This window comes from Syngnathus typhle, linkage group LG4 (assembly GCF_033458585.1).
Source record: "Syngnathus typhle isolate RoL2023-S1 ecotype Sweden linkage group LG4, RoL_Styp_1.0, whole genome shotgun sequence".
Taxonomy (NCBI): domain Eukaryota; kingdom Metazoa; phylum Chordata; class Actinopteri; order Syngnathiformes; family Syngnathidae; genus Syngnathus; species Syngnathus typhle.
Genome location: NC_083741.1, coordinates 1,968,209 through 1,987,329, shown reverse-complemented (window position 1 = coordinate 1,987,329; position 19,121 = coordinate 1,968,209). Strand labels below are relative to the sequence as shown.

The following is a 19,121-nucleotide window of genomic DNA, read 5'->3' as shown; positions in this document are numbered from 1 at the left end:
TCTTCCACTTCTGTGGCTGGAAGTCCACGCCGCCACACGCCTGTAAGTTTGTTTTGTTAAATAAAGAGCCGTTTATCAAACCCACGTCTTTCCTTGAACTTTGTTAACGCTACAATATAGTTATATAGTAGATCTGTGGAATAACAATGAGGCTGACGTCAGGGCGCACGCGCGGCGATGTTGACAAAGGACGAGGAATTTGATCGATGGATTTAATGATTTAGAGTGCACAGATGGTTTGATAACATTATTGCTTATATAATAGTTATTTGATATATCATTTATATATCGTTATATGGGCCTGTGGAATATTTTGAAGTGCAAGAGCCGTCAGCGGTGCGCACGCATTGTTGACAAAGGACGATTGATGGATTTAATGAATTGGAGTGACGCAGATGGTTTTATTAACGTGTTATTTATGTAATAGTTTTTTGAATAACTCTGAATTTTACGTCAGGGCCGTTCTCAGCTCTTAGTTTGTGTTTATGTCACGTTAGCATACCTATCGTTTAGCCTGTTGTTGCTCGTTCATGACTGTTCTTGGTGTTGGATTTTGTCAAATAAATTGCGCCCCGAAATGTGACTTATACTCCGGAGCGACTTATATATATTTTTTTCACTTTTTTGGGCATTTTATGGCTGGTGCAATTTATACTCCGGCGCGATTTATAGTCCGAAAATTACGGTAATCTACTAAACCTCTCATCAGTGCCTCTCCCAGGCAGGGGGCCAGAGACAAATACTCGATGCCGACTTATCTTTCTGGCAAGATCACAAGTCCTGGCTATGTTTTTCTTTGTGATCTCTGATTGCCTCATCCTGACATCATTGGAGCCGACGTGTATCACTATGTCCGAGTAGCTAGTGTTGTTGGAACTACGCTGTTGACTAGACCTATTGCGAGTCAGCTCCCTCAGATTATCTTCTATGTCGGGTGCTCTGCCCCCAGAAATACACATTACCATGGCTGGATTTTTAAGCGTAATATTTCGGGTAATGGAGTCATCTATGACCAAAGTGCGAGGGCCAGTAGACCAAGATGACTTTGGACGGCTATGCGTCTTACCTGGCTCATCGCGATTAGCAAGCCGCTCGGGGCTAATGCTAATGCTGTAGGGGCTGACTACAGTCCGCATCTGTATCCGCCATATCTACTGTTATCGCGCAATTCTGCTCTAACTGGCGGACACGTCCCTCTAGCAGGGACAACCTCTCTAAGAAAAGGGTGCAGTTGGTGCACGAAGCCGTACAAACCTCTTGATCCGCAGTCATACTTTGTGTCTGAAGATCGACAAACGGCCACGAAGCCTCCGCTCTCTCTTACCACTGTGTAGTAAAAAGATTGAACAGTGTAATAAAAATATTCAAACTTACTTTAGGATCAGGGAGATGAGTTCCACGTCGTGAATCTTCACGAACGCAAGATTGGCTTTAGCTAAATAGTCAAAGTTAAAGTCCCAATGATCGTCACACACACATCTGGGTGTGGTGAAATTTGTCCTCTGCATTTAACCCATCCCCATGTGATTTTAATCCATCCCCTGGGGGAGAGGGGAGCAGTGAGCAGCAGCGGTGCCGCGCTCGGGAATCAGTTGGTGATCTAACCCCCCAATTCCAACCCTTAATGCTGAGTGCCAAGCAGGGAGGCAATGGGTCCCATTTTTATAGTCTTTGGTATGACCCGGCCGGGGTTTGAACCCACAACCTTCCAGTCTCAGGGCGGACACTCTACCACTCAGCCACTGAGCTGGTCATTATCACGACTGGGAGCATGAGGCGATTTCTTAACCCTCCTGAAGTTGCGCAGATTGTCCAACTCCTCCAGGATGGCACATTCATACGTGCTGTTGCAAGAAGATTTGATGTGTCTCCCAGTACAATCTCCAGAGCATGGAGGAGATTCCAGGAGACAGGCAGTTACTCTAGTAGAGCTGGACAGGGCCGTAGATGGTCCTCATTCCATCAGCAGAACCGATATCTGCTGCTTTGTGCAAGGAGAAACAGGTTGAGCACTGCCCGAGCCCTACAGAATGACCTCCAGCAGGCTACTGGTGTGAATGTCTCTGCCCAAACAGTCAGAAACAGACTTCACGAGGGTGGCCTCAGGGCACGACGTCATGTAGTGTGCCCTGTGCTCACCGCTCAGCATCGTGGAGCTCGATTGGCATTTGCCATAGAACAGCAGAATTGGCAAGTCCGCCACTGGCGCCCTGTGCTTTTCACAGATGAGAGCAGGTTTACCCTGAGGACCTGTGATAGACGTGAAAGGGTCTGGAGAAGCCAAGGAGAGTGATATGCTGCCTGCAACATCATTCAGCATGACCGGTTCAGTGGTGGGTCAGTAATGGTCTGGGAAGGCATTTCCATAGAGGGACGAACATACCTCTACAGGCTAGAGAACGGCAGTCTGACTGCCATTAGGTATCGGGATGAAATCCTTTCACCCATGGTCAGACCCTACGCTGGTGCAGTAGGTCCTGGGTTCCTCCTGATCCACAACAATGCCTGGCCTCAAGTGGCAAGAGTATGCAGACAGTATCTGGAGGATGAAGGAATTGACACGATTGAATGGCCCTCACGATCACCTGATCTAAACCCGATAGAACACCTCTGGGACATAATGTTTCGGTCCATCAGACGCCGCCAAGTTGCTCCTCAGACTTGACAGGAGCTTGCTGATGCCCTTAGACCAGGGGTGGGCAAACTACGGCCCGCGGGCCACATCCGGCCCGCGGGACCGTTTGATCCGGCCCGCCAACCCTGAATAAATTGTATTATTAAACATTTTTTGGGTCATTTTGCCTGCAATGACTGCGTTTCCCCAGTAGATGGGGAAGCGCTCGCCTGCGCATTTACTACCGGAAGCCGTGTCAGAAAGCTCGGTGCACACTCACAAGTGCGTGTACGTACCCACAAATGCCACCCACAAACCTTCCCCTGGAATCCTTCCATTAAAATGAGTGGCCCGAAAAAAAGAAGTGAGTGCCGAATGTTAAAAAAGAGTGGCCAATTTGGCTCGACGTGCGCGACGTGACGTTCAGCCACATCAACATCAACCCGTCACAGATCAAGGTAAACGGACCAATACCTCGGATCTCTCCTAAGAATTGCCACAACAAAATTTACTCCAGACTATGACGCACTCGCAAAAAAGGGAGACCAACAACACTGTTCCCACTGAAAATGAAGGGGAGGCTCTCAAGTTTGTTGTAAAAAAATGCATTTTGAATATGATTTGTACACATAGCAGGGATTGAAACTGCCATTCTCATTTTCAAACAATGCAGGGTGCTCAAGGACACCTGTTTGGGACTAATCTTAACCTGTAAAGTTCTTAAGGCTTACTTTAAGGAAGTGTTTCCCGTTTCCTCACCTCTGTTACCAGGTGTTTGCGAGTTAAAACTCTGCTCTGATTTTCAGATACCCCTCACCGTGTTGCTGTTTTGATTACTTTATTTGGATGTATGCTTTCACCGATTCTTCAAGATGATATATTTGGTCAGAATGTTTGCTGTTTGATGTGATCTCATAAGATAAACATCTTTCATTAATCTGACCTGCAGGCACTGAAGTGATGGAGACTGTTATTCATAATAACAGTGTCGTATTTTATGAGAATCACTGATAGCAGTTTTTTAGTGAATTATTATTATTTTTAATGCTGTTAATAAATGCATTTGTTTTCAAAAAACTTGTTTGGAATATCCATGCTTTAGTACCTACTAAAGGCTAAAATCTTTTATGCAATGGCCTTTACAGGTCGCTTATATTACTTCACACAAACACTACGTCCATCTGCTCCTGGTTTGGCCCTCCGGTCCAAATTTAGAACCCAGTTCGGCCCGCGAGTCAAAATAATTGCCCACCCCTGCCTTAGACAGATCTGGGAGGACATCGCACAAGACACCATCCGTCGTCTCATTAGGAGCATGCCGTAACATTGTCAAGCATGCATACAAGCCCGTGGGGGCCACACAAGATATTGAAAATAATTTTGAGTTGCAGAAATTGGATTTAGGCAAAATGGACGAGTCTGACAGATTTTTTCACTTTGATTTTTGGGGTGTCTATATACTGAGCCGTCTGTTGGCGGAAAACTTTTATTTCCATCAAAATATCCAACTTTTTTTTTCACCATCGAAATCTGATGTGTTTTCAAAGTGTTCCTTTAATGTTTTTGAGCAGTGTAGTATTTAGTCAGCCACCAATTGTGCAAGTTCTCACACTTGAAAGATGAGAGATGCTTGTAATTTTCATCATAGTTACACAGATGCATTAAGGTCTTGACAGCTAAGTAACCGATACATAAAGTAGGTAAAAACCTTCCCTGACTAAAAGAACTGTTTAATATAGTCAACTTGAAATAGACGGTATGAATCTTCACAAACACTTGGGATAGATACAAACACTTGGGACCCGTGACTCTCGTAAGGATGAGCAATTTGGAAAATGAATGAATGAATGAATGAGTTCCATCTTTGTGTTGTTTCAATGTTCAAAGGTATGATTTTTCATGTTTTCATCATTTTAGTCTAGTAAATCTAAGTCATCTGAATGGCTAGTGTGATGTCACCACATCAGTGAAAAGGGGTTTGAAACCCTCCAACTCAACTTGTAAATGTTAGCTTCGGCAATTACCTCAATGAGTTGTCAGCACTACCTTGTGCATCACAGAGCAATGCTCCTTTTTTTTTTTTTAAATCATCTGATATTATGGACACCTCTGGAAGACCCAGCTTGGTCAAGGAAGCCAAATCTGTTTTCAAAACTTTGAAAATGATCATTTCTTGAGATGTTTTCTCACCAAGATGCTCTGTACTCACTCTCGGGATTATAAACTCCTTAAGGTTTTATTCTTAACCTTTATGTGTGTGTTTGCATGTGTGCTTGTGTGGCAGGGTCAATTCTAAGCCAGATAATCACTGAAGAAATTCATTTGTTTGAATGATTTATAAAATGGCCTTAATTGATGGATGGGTTGGTCTTGTGCTTGAAAAAAATGTGATTTGCACAGTGCATATGCCCAGCTTTAGCTGAAAAAAAATCCAAAACCTTACAGCTTGCTCAGTCTGAAGGAGTTTGTCAGACATCTCTTTGCACTGAATTCCTTTTTCACTCAAAGATTCTTTGAGGCTGTTGATGAGCTCCAGTTTTTCTGATGTCTTGGCTAAAGTGCTTTCCTTCTCAATGAGTGAGCTTTCCAGGCATTCCTGTGTGTCACTGAGCCTAAAAACAATCAATCAATCAATCAATCAATCAATCAATCAATCAATCATAACAGGTGACTTATCTTCCAAAATGAATAGTAATTACCTGTTTACTGGTAAAACACGAGACGATGCATCAAGCAATGTTTTGACATCAAGTATTGCAAAAGTGGAGTTGTCATTTATATGCAGAAAACTCACACTGTCACTGACCAACAACTACCGTATTTTCACGATTATAGGATGCGGATAAAAGTCTTAGATTTTCTTCAAAATGTGCGGCGCGCCCCATCATGTAGTGCGCCCTTTGTGTGTTGTTGTAAAGATGACGTACTAGAGAGCGCCATGAGAACGTTAAAGGGGGAAGTGGGGGCGTGGATTGTACCGTATTTTTCGGACTATAAGTCGCGTTTTTTTTTTGTAGTTTGGGTGGGGGGGCGACTTATACTGAGAAGCAACTTATATGTGAATTTTTCATAAATTTTAAAAATAAAAAATAAAAAGTGAAGCCGCGATTAACGAACCGCGATGTAGCAAGGGATTACTGTAATTTGAATTTCAAGTGACGTCAGCAGCGCGGCGGGGCGGTTGTTTATATAAAGGACAAAGATTAGATCACGGGATGACAAAGACGATGAAGGGCCCCACGTACTACCGGCATCATTAGCAGCTTTGTAAGTGACACGGAGGACGAAGAGTTTGAAGGATCTAATGATTTGGAGTGACACAGACGGTTTGAAAATCTATTATGGCTTTTACGCACACCCGGTCCTACTCTACGGAGCTCTCTTTCACCTCCGTGGGTGGAAGTCGGGGGCCGGCCCTCGGCCGGGTGGCTGTCCGGCGACGGTGGATGGGGGCTCGGACATGGCTTTTACGCACGCCCGGTCTTACTCTACGGAGCTCTCTTTCACCTCCGTGGATGGAAGTCGGGGGCCGGTGCTCGGCTGGGTGGCTGTCCGGGGACGGTGGATGGGGCTCGGACATGGCTTTTACGCACGCCCGGTCCTATTCTATGGAGCTCTCTTCCACCTCCGTGGCTGGAAGTGCCACCTCCGGGGATGGAAGTCCACGCTGCCACATGCCTGGAAGTCGACGCCAGTGCTTGGGGCTGTGTGGCGGTGAACTATTTATGTTAGTTATTTGATATATTTTATTTCGTGTGGCAACTTGTATATGTTTTTATCGTTCCAGTTCAGTAGTTGTTGGCTCGTTGAACTCTTGTTTTGTTAAATAAAGAGCCGTTTACCAAACCCACGTCTTTCCTTGTACTTTGTTAACGCTACAATATAGTTATATACTAGATCTGTGGAATAACGACGAGGCTGACGTCAGGGCGCATGCGCGGCGTTGTTGACAAAAAACGAGGAATTTGATCAATGGATTTAATGATTTGAAGTGACACAGATGGTTTGATAATATTATTGCTGATATAATAGTTATTTGATATATAATTTGTATATCGTTTTATGGGCCTGTGGAATATTTTGAAGTGCAAGCGCCGTGAGCGGCGCGCAGCCATTGTTGACAAAGGACAATCGATAGATTTAATGAATTGGAGTGACACAGATGGTTTTATAAACATGTTATTTATGTAATAGTTATTTGAATAACTCTGTATGTTACGTCAGGCCCGTTCTCAGCTCTTCGTTTGTGTTTATGTCATGTTAGCATACCTATCGTTTAGCCTGTTGTTGCTCGTTCATGTCTGTTCTTGGTGTTGGATTTTGTCGAATCAATTCCCCCCAAAATGCGACTTATACTCCGGAGCAACTTATATACGTTTTTATTCAAGTTATTGTGCATTTTATGGCTAATGCGACCTATATTCCAGAGCGACTTTTAGTCCGAAAAATACAGTAAATAAAAGAACGTGTATATGCGTCATGCAAAACATCGTTGTTATAACAACCCTGAAAATGGCAAAGCGACGTGCTTATCAAGCACAGTTCAAACTGAAAGCCATCAGCTACGCGGAGGAACATGGAAATCGAGGAGCCGCAAGAGATTTTAAAATCAATGAATCGATGGTTTGCAAGTGGAGGAAGCTGGAAAACAAGCTCCGACAGGTCAAGAAGACACAGCTGACTTTGCGCGGACGTCAGGCGAAGTAGCCCGAGTTGGAGGAAAGACTCAAACAGTGGATCATCGAGCAAAGAACGAGTGGGAAAAGCGTTTCGACGGTCACCATTCGACTAACGCTAGCAGAAGAAATGAAAATTGAACATTTCCAAGGAGGTCCGTCTTGGTGCTTTCGTTTCATGAAACGGTGGCATTTTTCCATCCGGACCAGGACTACTTTCACTAAGAGTGGAAAGCAGCCCCGGACGAGTTACGCCACAATTTGCGAATGGATTGTAGATGCTTGGGCTAACATGTCTGCTGACATCGTTGTTCGAGCTTTCGCAAAAGCCGGCATCATATCCGAGGAGTCGCACGGCACGGAAAAATACTCTGACAGTGAAGAAATGGTATGTCTGTTGGAGATTTAGCGCAGCTGTTCAATTTAGAAACAGAGGAGGAGGACTTCGATGGGTTTGATTGATGAAGATTACCGGTAATAAAAATGTGAATACCAAACTCAGTTTTGCTTTCACTCTTTTTTTTAAATACGCACACTTGTGTGCTTGTTTTATCCGTGTGTTTTACCATGCCCACGCTGATTGACAATTAAAAAAGTGTTAGTACTTTATAAACAATACTTTTATAAAACACAACCAAACTCAGTTTTGCTCCCGCTCTATTTTTAAATAAGCACACTTGTATGTTTGTGTGTGTGTTGTTGTTGTAAGGTGAACGTAGTAAAGAGCACCATGAGAGAATGTTAAAGGGTGGAGTGTGGGCGTGGATTGAACAGTGGAGCCTCGGTTTTCGAATGTCCCGGTTCTCAAACAAATCGGTACTCGAACAAAAAATTCCAGAATTTTTTGCTTCGGCTGTCGGACGAAATTCGGTTTTCGAACCTCGCGAGATGAGCCAAGAGGACCCGCATGCCAACTGACTCCGTTTGTTATTACGTTCTCGTTACTCTGAGGATTGCATCAGCTCTAATCATGCCTCCAAACGAAGCAAGTGGGAGCAGTAAAGCCATCCTAAAACACAAAGACGCTTCTAAAGCAATGCGACAGTGAGCTCCCAGCGCGCTACGGTTGCGCAATCGGACCAAATTAAGCTCCCTGGGCATTGAGGTCCACTTAAATTTTGGAAAGTCCATTAGGACTTTAAAAATATTTTCTAAATTTTAGCGACCGCTCTGTCACAATAATGCGACCAGTGCAGTGCAGTTGCGCGGTCGGCGACGCGCTACGGTTGCGCGTTCCGCAGTGCGCTGCAGTTGCGCCATCGCACAAAATTAAGCTCCCTGCGCACTGATGTCCACTTAAATTTTGGAAAGTACATCAGGACTTTAAAAATATTTTCTAAATTTCAGCGACGGCTCTGTCACAATAATGCGACCAGCGCGGTGCAGTTGCACGGTCGGCGAACGCGCTACGGTTCGGCGTTCGGCGGTGCGCTGCAGTTGCGCGATCGGACAAAAATGCGCAAATAAAGAAATGCTTAAAAAAGGCGGGTTTTTTGTTTGGAATGGATTATATTCTTTTCCATTATTTGTAATGTTTGTATTTGTAATTCACTTCTCGAACAGCCTTCTGGAACGGATTGTGGTTGAAAACCGAGGCTCCACTGTATAGATAAAATGATGCGGTGCGCCCTATATGTGTGTTAAATACAGTTATGGCACACATAACTAACACTGCGCCTTTTAGTACAGTGCACCTTTACGTCGTGAAAATACGGTAATAGGGATGTAACGATTCACTCAAGCCATGGTCCCATTCAATTTACAGTTCCGATTTTGATTTGATTCAATTATTATTATTGGTGCTTCACTCCCCTCCTTGATAAACACCTTACACCTCCCATCTCACCCGCAAGGCGACCACGATTGTGAGTGATGTGAGTCACCCCACTCTTTGTTCGATCTTCTGCACTCTGGGAGGAGGTACAGGAGCCTGCGCTCTCGCACCACCAGACTCACCAACAGCTTCATACTCCCGGCTGTTAGGATCCTGAACTCTCTCCCCCCTTCTGCGTAGCGTCCTGTACTTTTGCGCTATATTCTGACTGTCTGCTGTGTGCACACTTGCTCCGTTTTGCTCCTCTTATTTATTGTGTTATTTGTTTATTTATTATTTATTCATCGCTCTTATTATTCATTGTTTGTGCCTTCTTGTTTTTATTTTGTGTTGTTTACTTGCATGTATATCGTGTACTATGTCTTGTCACCATGGGGTAGTGGAAACGTAATTTCAGTTTCTTTGTGTGTCTTGGCATGTGAAGAGATTGACAATAAAGCAGACTTTGACTTTGACAAATCTTTTTTTCCAACAAAATTAATGATTTTATTACCAAAACATTTCTTTATTTTAACATCTGCATTTTGTCCTTGCTACAAATGGTAACTGTTTCTAACTTTACAAAAAACTAAACAAATAATTTTGACTGTTTGACTACATTTTTGATATTGATATTTTATTTTTTACACAGATGCATATTTTGAGGAGTTAATTAAATATTAAATACATTTTTTAATTAACCTCTATTTCTAACAACTACAAATAATGTAATCTTTTCATTTACAAAACGGCACGAAATCATTGCAATCATATTCCCAAGATTATGGTGAAAAAAATGTATACGTACATCTTAATTATCAATGGAATAACTTACCCCTTAAGTTGTTCATTGAGACTACGAACCAACAGTTGATGTTTTTCTGCTTCCCTGTTCTGCTGACTACGCACACTGGCAAGTTGGGTCTGTAATTTATCCGTTTCATTCTGTAAAGGCAGAAAAAACATTAAACCAGCACAGTCAGGATTTAAACATTTTAATACAATTCTGGCTATATGCATATGGACAAAATGTTGGGTATCTCGCTGTCAATGAGAGAAAATACGATAATTTGAATCTGACTAAAGTAATCAGTTAACGGTTTTAAAAATTGAATTAAATACAAATCAGGCATTTTTTTATAATTGTGGTTCGACAGGCAGTGATTCCAATCAAACAAATTTTGTAACTTTCAATGAAACGTCTGCACCTCTCAGCAGGTTATTTTCATTTCATTTGTATGCTGCTCCAGTTGTCTCGGGTTTCAAGGGCGTTTTGTCCAGATGGCATTAAAGTGCTGACATTATCCCAGAAGCTTTGTGGTTGTTAACGTAGTGTTTGGCAAATTCCAGTCTCGCTAAATAAATGACAAAAGTTCATCCTTAGTCGTCGTCTCAAACTCTATTTTGGTTCAAGCAACGAGGTATGGTGTGATCAAGTTGTCTTTAATTTTTATCATTCAGTCATTTCCAGGGAGGTTGGCTACAGGCCCATGGATCTTAACTTTTTGAATAATATCAAGCTGCTTGGACATTGTCTTGTAGCCTTTACTGTTAATGTGCTTGTCTGAAAGTTCTTTCTAATATACCGAGACTGTCTTTCTTCTCAGCTGGACCATGTTTAGTGTAGTGCACACTATGCCTTCAAACAGTACTTGTTACCCTTTAAATGACTGACTGATTAAAAGTTTGAAGACCCAAGAAGATGCTAAGTCCAGGACACATCTTGGTTGACTATGTCCCTGTGGTTAATTATTTTTGTATTTTTTAGAGGTATCATAATTTTTCATCCAGGCCATTTCGTGGGTTTGTATAAATAATTCTTTTGAATCACAATTCAAAGTGATATCCGATTTTCATTTGTTGATTTTCAAGCAATTTCAATTTATTATTAGTCAAAATCTACTTACCGTACTTCCACATTAGCCATACAATGCACAATAACGTGAAAGAAAAACCCATATATAAGTGCTCCAGAGTATAAGTCACATCTTGGGGGAAATTTATTCGACAAAATCCAACACCAAGAACAGACATGAACGAGCAACAACAGGCTAAACCAGGGGTGGGCAAACCTTTTGACTTGCGGGCCGAATTGGGTTCTAGATTTTGACGGGGGGCCGAACCAGGAGCAGATGGATGTAGTGTTTGTTTGAAGTAATATAAATGACATGTAAAGGTCATTGCATAAAAGGTTTTTACTTTTAGTAGATACTAAAGCATGGATATTAAAAAAAGCTTTTTGAAAACAAATGCATTCTTATTAAATACGACACTGTTATGATGAATAACATTTTCCATCATCCAGCAGGTCAGATTTATGAAATATGTTTATCTAATGAGGCGAAATCACATCCAACGGCAAACATTCTGACTAAATACATCTAAATAAAGTAATAAAGAAATCAATAGTATTGTTGGTTTCCCTTTTTTGCTAGTGGATCATAGTCTGGAGTAAAATTCGTTGTGGTAATTCTTAGGATAGAGGCGAGTTGTCGGTCCGTAACCCTAGATCTGTGACGGGCTTTGTTGACGTTCATGTGGCTGAACGTCTTCTCACACACGTAGGTCGAGCCAAATTGTCCACTCTTTTTTAACATTCGGCACTCAGTGTCCACCTTTCTTTTCTTCTGGCCACTCATTTTAATGGAATGATTCCAGGGGAAGGTTTGTGGGTGGCATTAGCGTAAAACTGTAACTGAAAACTCAGCGCGTGGATTACGAGAATATTGACGTCACAGCCTACACTCGAAATTCGGCACTGATAGATGAAATTACTACGTACTACCGAGTACGCACACGCACTTGTGAGTGTGAACCGAGCTTTCTGACACGGCTCCCGGGAGTAAATGCGCGGGCGGGCGCTTCCCCATCTACTGGGGAAACATGGTAATTGCAGGGAAAATGACCCCCAAAATAATTAATAATAAAATTTATTCAGGTTTGGCGGCCAGGATTAAACGGCCCTGTGGGCCGGATGTGGCCCGCGGGCCGTAGTTTGCCCATATCTGGGCTAAACAATAGGTATGCTAACGTGACATAAACACAAACGAAGAGCTGAGAACGGGCCTGACATAACATTCAGAGTTATTAAAAAAACTATTACATAAATAACACGTTTATAAAATCATCTGTGTCACTCCAATTCATTAAATCCATAGATCGTCCTTTATGGAAATGATGCCGCGTATGCGCCGCGCCGCTGACATCTAAATATTCTAAATATTCCACAGACCCATATAACGTATTATGAAGTACATATCAAATAATTATCATATAAACAACGATATTATGTCAACGAGTGTGCACCGCTGACGGCACTTGCACTTGAAAATATTCCACAGGCCCATATAACAATATATAAATTATATATCAAATAACTATTATATAAGCAATAATATTATCAAACCATCTGTGTCACTCCAAATCATTAAATCCATCGATCAAATTCCTCGTCCTTTGTCAACAACGCCGCGCGTGTGCCCTGACGTCAGCCTCGTCGTTATTCCACAGATCTGGTATATAACTATATTGTAGCGTTAACAAAGTACAAGGAAAGACGTGGGTTTGGTAAACGTCTCTTTATTTAACAAAACCTGAGTTCAACGAGCCAACAACTACTGAACTGGAACGATAAAAACATATACAAGTTGCTACACGAAATAAAATATATCAAATAACTATAACATAAATAGTTCCTAGCCACACGGCCCCAAGCGTGGACTTCCAGGCGTGTGGCGGCGTGGACTTCCATCCCCGGAGGTGGCACTTCCAGCCACGGAGGTGGAAGAGAGCTCCATAGAATAGGACCGGGCGTGCGTAAAAGCCATGTCCGAGCCCCATCCACCGTCCCCGGACAGCCACCCGGCCGGGCACCGGCCCCCGACTTCCATCCACGGAGGTCAAAGAGAGCTCCGTAGAGTTGGACCAGGCGTGCGTAAAAGCTATGTCCGAGTCCCATCAACCGTCCCCGGACAGACGCCCGGCCGAGCTCCGGCCACTGACTTAAAGCCATAATAGTTTTTCAAACCTTCTGTGTCACTCTAAATAGGATCCTGAACTCGCTCCCCCGTTCTGCGTAGCGTCCTGTACTTTTACTGTCTGTACTGTCTGTATGCACACTGGCTCTTATTTGTTGTGTTATCTGTTTATTTATTATTTATTATTACTCTTATTATTTATTGTTTGTGCCTTTTTGTTTATGATGTTTTTTACTTTTGCGCTATGCTTGCTGGCTCCGTTTTGCTCCTCTTATTTATTGTGTTATCTGTTTATTTATTATTTATTCATCACTCTTACTATTGATTGTTTGAATTTTTGCCTTCTTGTTTTCATATTGTGTCGCGTACTTGTATGTCTATCGTGTTATGTGTCTCGTCACCGTGGGATAGTGAAAAACGTAATTTCGGTCTCTTTGTGTGTTGTGACATGTGGAGAGATTGACAATAAAGCTGACTTTGACTTTGACTTTGAAATCATTCAAACTCTTCGTCCTCCGTGTCACTTACAAAGCTGCTAATGATGCCGGTAGTACGTGGGGCCCTTCATCATCTTTGTCATCCCGTGATCGAATCTTTGTCCCTTATGTAAACAACCGCCCCGCCGCGCCGCTGACGTCACTTGAAATTCAAATTACAGTAATCCCTTGCTACATCGTGGTTCGTTTATTGCGGTTTCAATTTTTATTTTTTTTTAAATTTTGAAAATTCATGAAAAAATTCACATTCAAGTCGCTCCTCAGTATAAGTCGACCCCCCACCCAAACTATGAAAAATAACGCGACTTATAGTCCGAAAAATACGGTATTTCTATTACCACTGTTGGTTAGTCTTTCATTATCAGAGCACCAGCAACTTTGTCCACGTGTACAATTACCACTGCAAATGACCTAATGATCACAAAAATAAAGTTTCACAGTTTTTCACATTGTCTAAAACAGTGGTTCTCAGATGGGGGTATGCGTACCCCTGGGGGTACGTGGAGATACTCCAGGGGGTTTTACAAAAATATATTCTGTCATTTTCCGTGCAGAATGCGCAACATTTAATTAATGTATTGTCCTAAAATCTGGGGTGCGCATTATGCATGGGTACAACAATTTTTGAAGAAAATCTCCCTCAAAATAAAACCTGAAATCACACCTTTCTTCTTGTTTGTTTTCAATCGCGCATCACATTCAGCCATCCTGCCCAACACAGTCAGTAAAATTCATAATTGACGACACATAGTTTGATGCGATGGTGCAATCCTTGATGGTGTGTTATTGTCAAATATTGTTTGTTTTTTAATCTCCATCGCAGACCGGATATCATATGGAGGCAGTATCACTGCGGATGCGTACTATGGCTCCGATGCGCGGAACGGATGCGCAAGACACGTCAGCTATATAAAGAGCGAAAGTTCAGTTCTCTACCTATTAGTTTCAATTCAGTTTAATTAGCAGTTTCATCAAGATGGTTAAGAGAGCAAGTTATAGTATAGCATTTCAAAAGAAAGTCATTGAAGTGACAGAAAAATTAGACAATAGGGCAGCTGCATAAGAACACAATGCTCTCGTATCAGACGCTTGCTCGATCACCTGCTCGTTTGCTGTCACAATGTACCCTACACAAATCCAAAACATTTCTTCGCTATCGAGTTTGCTACCGCATGCGCAGTGATACTGACCGGCAGAATAACATCCGGTTGTTCCCAAAGATGATCTTTTTTCTGAAATAATTTTACGTTTATTTGGGTGCGTATTATACATGGGTACAGGCTTTTTTCCAGCATCAACATGGCATTTTTAGGGTGCGTATTGTACATGGGGGCGCATTATACATGGAAAAAAACGGTATTTATTTATAATTATGTTTATTTTTATGAACACATTTTTAGTTATATATATTTCTATTTCCTTGCAAGAGATTAATACAAGAAAGATTAATATAAATTAGCAGTGTTCTGCATACAGTATTTGAGTTTTGAAAGGGTTTATGCCTTCTTGGTGGTCACTGTTTACTGTTTTATCGTTTTTGTTTCTTTATGCAATGTTTGAAACAAATGTGTCTGTCAGGTACATTGCTACAAGTTGTTTAACCTTAATAAATCAAACACTGATGGGACAATCCTGGACCTCTTTTCGACCAGAAATATGTTGCGCTGGTCAGGGGGTACTTGGCTGAAAAAATATTTCAAAGGGGGTACATCACTGAAAAAAGTTTGAGAACCACTGGTCTAAAACACCAAACCCCATTTTTTAAACCAAACCATGAGTAGCTGAAACTAATGTTTCAAATCAAACACTTTTTTGGCCAAACTTTAAACACTGTTCAACTCTTAGACTCGATTTGCAAAACATCTGCTTTTTTTGCAAACCTTAAACATATTCTCGGTCAGTAAACACATTTCACACTATGAAACACTTGTGTTGCAAAATTGTGATCCACAATGGATGTAAAATTACAGAGAGCCAGAGGAATTCATATGCGAGGTGATGGACTTCGAAGAAGAGACGAGGAAGCGGTAGAGGCAAACCCAGAACAATTATCACTGAGGAGATTCATGCAACATGGTATGACCATGAGGGAAGCAGGACAGAGATTTCAGTCTAATCTGAGCATCTTCTTAGTGGCCACCATCGTTCAGAGAAGAGAACATGTACCGTATTTTTCAGACTATAAGTCGCATTTTTTTTTTCATAGTTTGGGTGGGTGCGACTTATACTCGGGAGCGACTTACATGTGTAATTATTCACAAAATTTTTACTTGATCATTAACACATTACTTACTTACTAGTATAGTTGATCACTTCACATGTTATTTTCACTTTAAAACGCATGAGGGCCCACTATGGCTGTGGAATAATTGGAGCCTCACTGACAATGAGTTCCATTCACTGACTTCCGGAGTGAGGATATTTAATGATTTGGAGTGACACAGATGCTTCGATAAACTTATTTGTGTTATAGTTATTTGATATATCGTTTATTTAGAGTAGCAACGTCTATGTTGTTAGACTTCAGTAGTTTCCGATTGTCTAACAAGGCCGTGAAGGCAGCAGGTGGGGGGGAGACGGGAAGAGCGATCCAGGGCGCTTGCTTATAGCACTGTGTGTTGGCTCATATGTTGAGCTTTTGTTTTGTGAAATAAAGTGCCGGTTACCAAACCCACGTCTTGGCTGGTACTTTTGTAACACTACAATATAGTTATATACGTAGATCTCTGGAATAATTGGAGCCGCAACTGACGACGAGGCAGACGACGTGGCAGACGAGGCTGACGACGAGGCTGACGACGAGGCTGACGACGAGGCTGACGACGAGGCTGACGACGAGGCTGACGACGAGGCTGACGACGATGCTGACGACGAGGCTGACGACGAGGCTGACGACGAGGCTGACGACGAGGCTGACGACGAGGCTGACGTCAGCAGCGCACGTAGTTCCGGAGTCAACAGCTGTTTTTTTTTTTATTTTTTTAAATGACACATCGGTTGAATATTCCAATGGATTTAATAATTTGGAGTGACATGGATGGTTTGTTAAAATTGCTGTTTATATTACATTTACTTAATATATCTAGCCTGACGTCAGCGGCGCACGTAGTTACGGAGTCAACAGCTGTGTTTTTTTTTGTTTTTGTTTTTTAAGTGACAGTACAAGTCAAGTCAAGTCAAGTCAAGTTTCTTTGTATAGCCCTAAATCACAAGCAGTCTCAAAGGGCTTCACATTGACAGAAATTGACAATTATTCTCAAAGCATCCCCTGATCTTAAGCTCCCAAAAGATTCCGATGGATTTAATAATTTGGAGTGACACGGATGGTTCGATAAAAATTTTTATATTACATTTATTTGATATATCTCGTCTGATGTCAGCGGCACACAAAGTTCCGGAGTCAACATCAGTGTTTTTTTTTTGTTTTTTTTAAATGACAGAAGATGAAAATTCTGATGGATTTAATGATTTGGGGTGACGGATGGTTCAATAAAATTGTTGTTTATATTATTGTTATTTGATATATAGTTTATATATCGTTATATCGTTGTATGGAATAATTTGAACTGCAACTGACAACGACGACGACTCCGACATCAGCGGCACAAGAAAGGACGAAGAATACGATCGATCGATTTAATGATTTGGAGTGACACAGATGGTTTGATAAACGTGTTATTTATGTTATAGTTATTTGAATAACTGTTAATGTTACGTCAGGCCCGTTCTCAGCTCTTCGTTTGTGTTTATGTCACGTTAGCATACCGTATCGTCTAGCCTGTTGATGCTGGTTCATGTCTGTTCTTGGTGTTGGATTTTGTCAAATAAATTTTCCCCAAAATGTGACTTAAACTCCAGTGCGACTTACCTATATATGTTTTTTTCCTCTTTATGGTGCATTTTATGGCTGATACGACTTGTACTCCGAGCAACTTTTAGTCCGAAAAATACGGTAATTGTGTCTTGTACAAAATTCACTGTAACATACAGAATACTATAGCCTACTGTAAGGTCTATTTACAGGCTTTATACGCTAAGTGCATTTTCTCACTGAAAGACGACCAAATAAACGTGAAAGGGGAGCCATTTTCTCTCAACCACAAGATTGATTGTTCATGTGGTCCTTCAGAATACTGTCACCCGACTCCATAAAATCCAGCAGAGCTCTTGAAGACAATGTCAACTCTGATTGAATCAACAATGTGTCTTTATCAACTAATTGACCATGTCCTCCAACGCAACAGCATCAGCATGAAACAAATGTACAGACTCCTTTTTGAGAGCAACTCTGCCAGAGTCAAAGAACTAAGATATCGGTATGTGCAAGTAATGGCTTTCTCATACTACATGACTATTTTGTAGTTCACAATGGTCGTGCTGACTACAAGATGAATATTGTTCAGTGTCTTGAAGCAGCGTCATGTCGCGCTTAAATCAGTCACCGACCAGATTGCGCCCAATCGTTGCGGGCATCTTACAAAATTCAGTCCATTCCTTTTCAGAGTCAAAGTCAAAGTCAAAGTCAGCTTTATTGTCAATCTCTCCACATGTCACAACACACAAAGAGACCGAAATTACGTTTTTCTCTATCCCACGGTGACGAGACACATAACACGATAGACATACATGTACGCGACAATATACACAATATAAAAAATATACAAAGTATAAAAACAAGAAGGCAAAAATTCAAACAATCAATAGTAAGAGTGATGAATAAATAATAAATAAACAGATAACACAATAAATAACGGAGCCAGCAAGCATAGCGCAAAAGTAAAAAACATCATAAACAAAAAGGCACAAACAATAAATAAGAGTAATAACAAATAATAAATAATAAGAGCCAGTGTGCATTCAGACAGTTCAGACAGTAAAAGTACAGGACGCTACGCAGAACGGGGGAGCGAGTTCAGGATCCTAACAGCCCGGAGTATGAAGCTGTTTGAGAGTCTGGAGGTGCGGGAGCGCAGGCTTCTGTACCTCTTCCCAGAGGGCAGAAGCTCGAACATTTAGTTTAGCCATTCAGTTTGTTTGTGCGCGGCTGAGTCTCTTATCTCTGCCTAAAAAACAATTGAAGAATGTCGTAGAACATGTTACGTTATGCCGCAAGATGAATACAAATTTTGACATGCCAAACTTTCGCCGTCATGGTCGTTGTTTATTTCACACTACACGGGCTACGACATGTCAAGACAACTCAAAATCGGCCACGACTCACTACATTCAAACGCTCATTTATCAGGCATTTGTGTCACCTGACATCGGCATACGTGCAACCTACACACACTTTCAGTACACTTCTATGCTCAAAATCCGACTGTTACTCTATGATAGTAGTTGCTACTATTACAACACAGTATGTAAATCTGGAGTGGATACTGTACATATACCATTGAAGAAGTCTGTATTTGTATGTCGCTTACTGCGATGTGGATTAGTTCCTTTGGCCAGACCTCTGTCTTTTCTTTCTCTTTCCCTTTCTTTCGCTTACTGTATTTTCCCTATTAATTTCTCATGTTCAACAGAAAGTCACCCAGTGAT

The 19,121-nt window shown here is 41.6% G+C and overlaps 1 protein-coding gene across 12 annotated transcripts in view; it reads right to left on the bottom strand.

Annotated features, from left to right (window-relative positions):
• The window catches only part of si:ch211-220f16.2 (golgin subfamily B member 1), a 125,681-nt gene that overhangs the window by 50,650 nt on the left and 55,910 nt on the right, over window positions 1-19,121 (bottom strand). For 5 of the 12 annotated variants that reach the window (XM_061275720.1, XM_061275726.1, XM_061275722.1 and 2 more), the window contains one exon: window positions 18,088-18,640. In XM_061275720.1, coding sequence (XP_061131704.1) covers window positions 18,590-18,640 — 51 coding nt within the window. In that variant the 3' untranslated portion in view covers window positions 18,088-18,589. Of the gene's footprint in view, window positions 1-5,057; window positions 5,227-9,938; window positions 10,049-10,311; window positions 10,459-18,087; window positions 18,641-19,121 lie in introns of those variants that run through there. The other 7 variants (XM_061275715.1, XM_061275714.1, XM_061275716.1 and 4 more) reach the window with 5 other exon arrangements.